Source organism: Myotis davidii, unplaced genomic scaffold, assembly GCF_000327345.1.
Source record: "Myotis davidii unplaced genomic scaffold, ASM32734v1 scaffold570, whole genome shotgun sequence".
In the NCBI taxonomy this organism is placed as follows: Eukaryota; Metazoa; Chordata; class Mammalia; order Chiroptera; family Vespertilionidae; genus Myotis; species Myotis davidii.
Window position 1 is genome coordinate 2966129 of NW_006283631.1, and position 9698 is coordinate 2975826.

General features: G+C 36.7%; 1 protein-coding gene across 1 annotated transcript in view; it reads right to left on the reverse strand.

Moving 5' to 3' along the window:
• Nucleotides 1–2586: 2586 nt before the first annotated feature.
• The window catches only part of GFM1 (G elongation factor, mitochondrial 1), a 39333-nt gene continuing 32221 nt past the window's right edge, over nt 2587–9698 (reverse strand). The window contains exons 15-18 of the mRNA XM_015565393.1: nt 8051–8195; nt 5022–5182; nt 3959–4012; nt 2587–3807 (exon numbers count right to left, since the gene is read on the reverse strand). Coding sequence (XP_015420879.1) covers nt 3676–3807; nt 3959–4012; nt 5022–5182; nt 8051–8195 — 492 coding nt within the window. The 3' untranslated portion in view covers nt 2587–3675. The remainder of the gene's footprint in view (nt 3808–3958; nt 4013–5021; nt 5183–8050; nt 8196–9698) is intronic.

Consider the following 9698-nt stretch of genomic DNA (forward strand, 5'->3'; position numbering starts at 1 on the left):
GTCGTTATCTCCCGAGGGGTCCCAGACTGCAAGAGGGCACAGGCCAGGCTGAGGGACCCTCTCTTCCCCCCGAGTGCACAAATTTTTGTGCACCGTGCCTCTAGTATATATATATATTTTAAAACCCCAACCCTCTACATTCATCTTCCCAACATGCACTCAACTTAAAGAGCAGTAAGTATTCTGAAGCACTGGGAGACAGTCATTTAAAGAAAACATCAGATTCCCCACCTGTGGCAGAGAAAATATTTTTCTAAAATAGCAATCTATAATGATTAAGTCATGCCCAAACCAAAGGATAAACTCCTCTAACTGAAGTTCCCTACATAATGTTAAAAAATGGTGCCAAGAGCATTGGAATGGCATATTCAATGCCCTGTGATCTTTAGCTTAAGGGCTAGAAGGGTTTCAGCTTTCCAGAGTCTCACCTCACCCTCATAAAGGCATTTTTAATTAGTGAGATTACACTCAAGTATAACCATCATTCAAGCAGGTAAGAACTCTAAGGTAACCCTTTAACAGGTTTATTTCAGTGTAATTGATTATGAAGGGGAATTATACACACAGAGACAACGTACAAACACAATTACCTAATTTGTAAATTTACAAAACCCACAAAAGTTAAACCTACTAAAAGTTTCTCAGTGTCACATTAGAACATCTTATCTAACAAAAACTCTAAAAATTGCTGATTTGATTTTAATAATACTGATTTTGCTAGCTTACTGCAGAGGAAAATTACTTCACTGACCTTGACATAACATGAAAAACTCTAAATTCCCCAAGCCCTCTTTCATTAAGTCCAAATTCTGAATCACTCTGAGCCAATGACAGTTACATACAGCATCACATTAATTTTCTTAGCCTCTTTCAGAACTTTAAAACATACCCAATAGTACCAGAATTTTGTCTACATTCTATTTGATTCTACTCAGTTTCATTTTTTCTTACCTGAATTATGAATTGATAGAAGTTAAATAAGTTCTTTTGAGAGTCAGTTGGGAGTTTCTACAGTTGCCCTTAAATGATAGTCCTTCATGACATGAGTTTATTACATCAATTTTTTCTCAGCTTAGAACCTATTCTGTGACCTTCCCTGGCTTTCAGAGTGCTACAGTCACCTAACTTATTTGAATAAATGTTCCCTGGCACTTACTTGAATAAATGTTCACAATAAATTGTCTTGAATACAATTAACTGTTTCAATGATGCATTCCAGTGTTATTTGAAACACTTTAAGCAGCAATTAAAGCTCAAATTCAACAACTTATAGAGTTAGCAATACAAATAGCTGTCTTCCACAAAGAGATGTATTCCATCATGTCATAATTTACTACTACCTCGTGGCTGCCTAGTTTCACTGACATAAATTTTAAGACTCATCCACATTTCAAAAATATTAAAATAAAACTTCAGAATTAACAAAATTTCAGTGATTTCACAACTAAACAATCTGAGAGTGAGCAAGGAGGAAAGTAATAACAGAAAATTGCCTGTATTTCTTTTAAGGTACAGTTATCAAACTAAGAACAACTAGCCCAAACTCTAACATCACACAAAATAATTAGTTACAGGACACACCTGAATCAATCTTCCATTTCACATCTTGAAGGTGCAGGCAACACTGCAGTTGTCTTTAACCTTACCTGCTATTATAATCACTTGGGAAACTTTTGATCTTGATCCAGAGAATCAGACCACCTGGGGTTGGCCTGGGTGTTTCTTTCAAAGCTCCCCAGGTGACTTTCTAAGAGTGGTAGGGACAGGAATCAGGGCAATACTGATTGTGCTGCTACCATTCTTTAATACAAGCAATACCGTCTTTCTTTAAATTAACCAACACTTATCCTTCACAACTGTAGTAGTCTCCATTGATTTCTTTCTCGCTACAGACCTTGGCTGATATATGGTCTTTGATCAACTATAACCTAATGAGTTAGCAGGAAGTGTGGGTTCTGGTCCTGGATTTGTTCCAATGAAATCCTATTCTACTTACTCCCACCAGCTAGACCTGTGTTGTTGCCTATGAAATGTTGGTGTTGGATTAGATAACTAAGCTCTTTTCTGATACTATATCTTTATGACCAGAATGTTTAACAAGTTAAAAACATCAACATTTGCCCATCTTAGTTCTAATTTTTATGACTGCTGGCAATAGCCAGAGGAACTGTGCTAAATTCCATGAAAGCATTTCTTCCTCAGGAACAATATTCTATGTTATTTTGAATGGCATGAGATGCTGATGAAATGCCAATGCAACAACATTTTTCAGGCTTGATGGTATTATAGCAACAGACATATTCATGGGGAAAAATGTGCTTGAGATGATGAATCATCAATTTAAGTTATCAACTGAAAACTGACCGAGCTGCATGGTCTTAGACAAGTGATTTGCCTTCTCTGCACTTTTGCTTCCTCTATTACAAAATGGACCAATAGTACCTACTTTCACAGGGGAGTGAAAACTAAATTAGATAATGCATTTAAAGCACTTAGCAAATGCCTTGAAAACATGTGCTCAATACTTTTAAAAAATCTTTTTTTCTAGAAACCTTAAGTTATAAAACCAAATCAAGAAAAACAAAGGAATTTAAACGTTATTTTATTTCTATTATTCACTAAGGAAAATAATTTGGATATGTCTATTACATCACATGATTTTGGGATAAAGTGATTCTGAACAATATGGTAGAATTGCCAGGGAAGTCCAACTTACTTCAAAAACAAAAGCTTAACATTTGTTCTTTCATGATCTCAATGAGTATTAGATGATAAATTCCAAATTCAACTAGCACTCAGTAGGTGAATGAACTGATTAGGCGGGAACTCTGAAATGTGTATTTCATTACTTAGAGCTGCAGAAACCTTCAGATGAACGTAAGTGAGAAGTGCATGTGCAAGGGCCTGTTTTTTACCTCATAGGTCCACAAGAAAGAAACATCAACACTCCTAACAGAAGGCAGCTACACATTTGCAGATGAAAACAATCAGCTCTACATAAAACAGCTAGACATTTAGCAGGTATTTTAATATACCAATGAAGAATCTGAAAAATGTACTCTATTAAGACCATATGGAACCTACTCTTAAATAAAAAAGCCTGCCTGTTAAAGATGACACTTCAAGAAGTGTCATGATATGTGCAATTCACTTTCAAGTGTTTAGCAAAAAAATAATTTTTTAAAAATTAAAAATATAAAAGTATGAGACATATAGACAACAAACAGATAAAACAAATATTGCAAAACAAATAATCAGATTAACAAATTGTTAACAGAACTGCTCATTGTTGAAACTAGACGGAAGGTATATGGTTGTTCTTTCAGTTTTTCTTTGTTAAAAATTCTTATGATAAAAATTTGAAAAGGAAGGTTACACACATCCTAAGCCTAGACGTGTAACTGATATGTCTCTTTCCACTTAAAATAAATATAAAATATATAACAGTAATAATCATATTTTATTTGAGTTTTTTTCAGTGAACTATAAAACCATTCAATAGAGTTGAGATATATCTGGTACATAGAATTAACTTTGATATGATAGGAGCTCCTGAATATAACAGAAAGGGCTTCTAAAATTTCTTGTTTCTGCCTGAATTCATTCCACTGGAAGCTATTAAAATATCCAAGCCCTGCAGATTCAGTTAAAGTTAGCCAATGTAAATGAGTAAAGTTAGTTCTTTGCTTTTCCTTTTTTTATAGGAAGTTGACCTGTAGCTTCCAAATACTTATTAATGAGGTCCTCTTGTGTGGCTGGTAAACATGGCTGGTATCTGCAGTACTCCATTGTGTACTCTCCCTTCCCCTGGGAGTTAAAAAAAAAAAAATAACAGAGATTTTAAAGAACTTTTTATAACTATCAGGTAAAGTCATGCAAGACAAGATTTTACAAATTCCATCCTTTTGTAGAGTAGTCTCTTAAAGGGCACTAAAGTAAAACTTAAATACTTGCTTACCTCTGTACATGACCTAAGCTCAGTGGAATAACCAAACATATCATTTAGAGGGACCTAGAAACAAACACAGTAGATATTTTAGCACTGCTTATTGAAAATATCTGAGAAAAAAACAGAGAATAGCCATTTAATTCCTTTAGACCAGTGGTCGGCAAACTCATTAGTCAACAGAGCCAAATATCAATAGTACAACGACTGAAATTTCTTTTGAGAGCCAAATTTTTTAAACTTAAACTATATAGGTAGGTACATTGTTATTAACTTAATTAGGGTACTCCTAAGCTGGCCTTTGCTAAAAACATGGTATTTTGTGGAAGAGCCACACTCAAGGGGCCAAAGAGCCACATGTGGCTCGCGAGCCCCGGTTTGCCAACCACTGCTTTAGACTTAGGTTTCTACTAACAACTCTTGTTTTAAAAGAACTTTAGCCAAAGAGAAACTTATTTTTGTTTTACTGCAAGTAGAAATCCTATTTGAATATAATTTCATTTGACAGTCACAACTGGAGACCAAATGTTTTGGTTGCACACAGTGGCCATCACGGACAGCCTTCCCCCATCCCCACTCCACTCTCTGGCCAGCTCAGCACTCAGAAGTGTTTCTCCTGTGAAACTGATCAAACAACTTTCCTTGGGACACCTTGATGACATGCTGACTGCACTGTCTTCTAGGAAGCTTCTGGAATGTGATAAAAGACTTTCTCCCGGGAGATTTAGGTCGAGAAAGGAAATTAAATATTAGCCCAACAAATTAGAACATAAATAAAGCACCGTTGCAAATAAAGTTATAATGAGAAAGATAATTAAATATCTAAGAAAAGAACATATTCACAAAAGGCCTACATGAAATGAACTATATTTTCAGCTTTTGCACTTAAGAGAGGCTCTAACAGCAAATTATAGAAATTGCCATATATATATATATATATAAAAGCCACAAATTCAACACTCAAATAGCCAGGGAAATGTGTCAATTCGTTCTACAATATCCCAAAACAAAAACTAACTCTAATTTCCTGCTGTGGTTAATAAAAGCAAGACTGGCAGTGACCAACAGTACTTACATCTGCATACAGTGTAAAATAGTCCTCAACTCCATCTTGTCCGGTGATTACCCCATGGCGCCGGTTAATTCCTGCAATCACTGTTCCCTGAAATTCATTCGGGGCCACAACTTCCACAGACATAATGGGTTCAAGAATACATAATGTTGCATTTGCTAAGGCTAGATTAAAAAAAAATAGCTTATTAATATTTAACAAACAGGAACACTTTTCTATCCAGATATACAAAAAGGGAGCTAGAAGGTACTCTCCCAAAGGTACACACAAAAATGACAAGGTTAAAATATTTAAACTGGTCTCATTTTTCTGATATCAGTAACAGTCACTCTTCTAAATGGAAATTTCAATAAGACAAAGCTAAGTTTTAGTATTTCATTACTGTATTTTTAACCTTAAAAATCATTAAGCTACAGAGGGTAATATAAAAGGGGTCTTAAAACCATACTAAAGTCCTTTACCATTTCAATCATGCAGTTGAGTTACTTATTCTCTCTGAAAATCTGCAGGAGTAAAGACACTAACTGTTAAGTCTTTGACCAAGGTAAGCCAATTCTTTCTTGTTGGTAAGCAATAGATGATAATTGAATTGAGAAGTTTGGTTACCCAAAATGTTCACCCTAAAACTCTCAGATGGCATTAAATGGAGATATATGCTTAAGAGCTGATTTTCTTACTGAGCTTGGCAAAAACTTTATTTTACCCTTTATATTTCTGTCTTTCATGGAGAAATAAGAATTAGATGAAGAAACATCAAAGTAATTCACTTTTCATGTTAACACCCTGCCTATTTGCACGTTTACCTGGCAAACAACAATAACGCCTCCCCCCCCGCCACAAACTTCTCAATTCAATTATCATCTAGTGCTTTTCCTTTGCATATCCATACTTAATCATATCTATACACTTAAATAATTAAAAGTTAAATAGTATATATTCAACTTTTAGTTAATATTCACAGATATACAGGCTTTTCTCATGGATGTATATGTGTATATTATAGGCATATACATCTATATCTATATTTCAAATAGAAACAATTAAAAAAGACAAGACTCTGCTAATTGATAACCATACCAATTCTCTTGCTTTATGTAACCTCTAAACTCTTATCTCCAGGAAAGCTACCAATTTCCAGATGAGAACCAGCATAGAACTATTGGTGACTTCTAATTTGGTTTAACTGCACTTTTAAAAAGTATCACAAGGCATACATTTACCAAATCATCACGTTACACACTTTAAATATCTTACAATTTTGTCAATTATCTATACTAATAAAAGGGTAATATGCTAATTAGGGCAGATCTCTTCCAGGTGTCCATCTGGACATCCATCAGACAAAGCCACAGCAGCTGTGAGGCCTGGGGCTCACGGCAGCCTGGGCTCAGGCAGCGTGAGCCCCAGCGGCTGCGAGGCCCTGGTGCTCAGGCCTTGGAGCCGCTGTGGCCAGCAGTGGCAGCATCAGCAGGGTGATGGGGGTGGTGCCTTCCCCTGATCAGCTGTTGCCTCCCGCAGAGGGAGACCAGACTGCAGCTTAGGCCCGCTCTTAAGCTGTCAGTAGGACATCCCCTGAGGGCTCCTGGACTGTGAGAGGGGGCAAGCAGGGCTGAGGGACCCCCTCCCCTCAGTGCATGAATTTTCATGCACCGGGCCTCTAGTACTCCAATAAAGCTGAAAAGAATATTAAATTAATCCAACTAAGCTATCAGTTTAAGATTAAAGTGAAGAGGCAGGTATTTTAATCTCAACCATGGCTAAAAAAGTCTTATTTTCTTTGTAACTTTATTTCCCTTTTCCTGTCCTATATAATAAAAGCCTAATATGCTAAGTGTCCAGTTGTCTGTTCAACCAATCAAAGCATAATATGCTAATGATCTGCTAAGGCCACTCAACCGCTCGCCATGACGTGCACTGCACACCAGGGGGCAGATGCTCTGACTGGTAGGTTAGCTTGCTGCTGGGGTCCAGCCTATTGGGACTGAGCAAGGAGGGCCGAACACGCTCTGGAACCCTCCCATGGTCCCTCCCCAGCTGGCCAACCTCCCAAGTCCCTCCCTGGCCCCGATTGTGCACTGGTGGGGTCCCTCAGCCTGGCCTGCACCCTCTTGCAATCCAGGGCCCCTCGGGGGATGTCAGAGAGCCGGTTTCAGCCCGATCCCGCAGGCCAAGCCAAAGGACCCTACTGGTGCACGCACCAGGCCTCTCGTTTAACATAATCTTCAGATTGACAGGATTTCTAGATCACAGATTTCAACTGCAATTTTAATAGACAGCTGGCATAAAGAAAATGGGAAGATTCTCTCTCTCACAACTGAGAAACAAAAACACAAATTACTAATATCTTCCATTAGTTTCAGTAAAATAAGAAATTAGCAACCTAGCCAAAATCTGAGCAACCTTTTCCAACCATTGCCCCCCACCTGATTTCAGGACACAACTTTGAAATTTCTTCATTAAATCACCCTGAAGCCAAACTGCTGTGTTGTCATTTGCTTTTCCCTCTTAAAAACAATGAATCAGATATGTTTGCAATTGCTTAGGGCTGTTCATATGTGTTTTAATATGCATTTATTCTGTGTGAGAAAGGCTGGCAATTTTAGCAGTTTAGCAAGAAGTCTGCACTGTGAATAAGGTTTACTGAATTCTTTCAAAATACGGTGTCATCCTCAAAATGCCTAAAGCCTTCAATGTCCTACAAGCAAAAATTATCTATAAATTTATGGAGTTCCTGATATCTGACTAAATCACAAAGAAATATGACTGTAGTTAATGTGTCTTTAAAATATTTCTTAGAAATCTGAATATTTCTATCTTTTTATGAAAAACAACATATAAAAATTAACAGGTAATTTAGGAGAACAAAGTAGGCTTTTAATTTTATACAGTACTCTATCCTCACTTTTGTTCTATGAATATTTGCTCAGGACTAGCCAGGTTCTCTGCTGTGCCACCCAGTGCCCTGGGGAGGGAAGACCAAACCAGCAAGCAAAAACAGTGAGTGATGCGGCGTGTGCTAGGACACAGCATACCTTGTTTAAGCGCCCCTTCTCCTGCACGGATGAAAGAGATTTCATTGGAATCAACCATGTGATGCGCTCCATCTTGCAGGACAAACCGGAGCCCAGAGAGTTTGTGACCAGACAGAGGGCCCTTCTCGCAGGCATCCAAAAACCCCTGTTAATGAATGAACACCACTTCTGGAGTGAGTGGATTTCCCTTGCAGATGCATTACCAAGAGCCCCCAAACATTTTAGTATTCAGAAGCTTAACATTTTTATATATGCTATATTTCATGCCTCATTTAAAAAGTTTTAAAAGTGGAACAGCCTACTTAATTATTTTGGCATCTAGATGAATAATCTCTTGGAAAAGGGTATTAGTTAAAGGTGTTAGTTGGTTTGAAAGTGATGCTGAGGGTGATAACAATCACTTTTTCAAAACCTCATTTTCGGGAATTATATAACTCTCATAACTCACACTAGAGACAGCATGATCTTAATTTTACATGGAGGAAACAGATGAAAGGCAAATCAAAGGAACTCCCCAAAAGAAACCCCCCTCCAAAAGTGACATTTATTTAACAGCTGCAATTCTTCTTTTAAAAAAAATACCTTCATTGAGGTATAAATGACATACAATAAACTACACATATTTAAAGAGTACAATTGATATGTTCAGTTCTTTTTCATCCAACCACTTAAAATATATATGTAGAGCTCCTACAATTCAAGTTAGTTTTTCTTGGCAAAACAATCAAAACAAACATACACTACAATATATCTCTCTGATATTTAAAAAATGTAAACTCTGTATGTTAAAAAACAATCTAGCTCTCATTCATCTACATTAATCTTGAGGAATAGAAGATAATTCAAAAAGTGTGTGAATGACAAAATATTGTCTTGAAACAAAGTATAATGAGTAAAATATGCCAATCACAAAAAATGCTATCACCCTGATACCAAAATTATAATCTGTTAATAAAGATATATAAGTTACAAGGTTAAAAAAAAAACAACGAAAAACCTCAATCTATAAGAACAGATAGTTGTTAAAAGTTTACAGCTGTCTTAAAGCCGTGACCTAGAAAGCAAACAAAACACAAACCACTTACATGTGCAGAGCACTTCACAACTGGCAAAGAAATGTCACAGTCTTATCTGATCCTGTTTTGGGAGGGGTTCAAGTTTAAGTCTTTCACTCTCACTTGACAGATAAAGAAACTGTCTCTCAACACTGTGATTTACCAAAGAGCACAGTAACTAGAGCAGATTTAACAACAGCACCCAGGTGTTGGGAATCTTAAAGCATATTCTACAAAGTCGCCTAAAATCTCCATAAATCCCTAATGACTACTGTAAATTTCAATCACTGATTACAATCAATGGAGTAGTTTCAATTTATCAAGAGAAATACAGTGGGGCCTTGACTTACGAGTGTCCCGAGTTTTTTGAGATACCAGCTGTCTCTCAGCCGATTTTTTGCATTGAGTTGACAAAGTAATTTGAGTTAACGAGCTCGGTCTCAGAACGAATTAAACTCGTAAGTGAAAGCCCCACTGTATATAACTTTTCTTATGTTTCAGTAAGTATGACTTTGTCTTTGGAAATTCTAAAATACAAATCTGATTGCTCTTCATGTTCCTTAGAGAACAAAGAAAAGCAAATAACAAATACC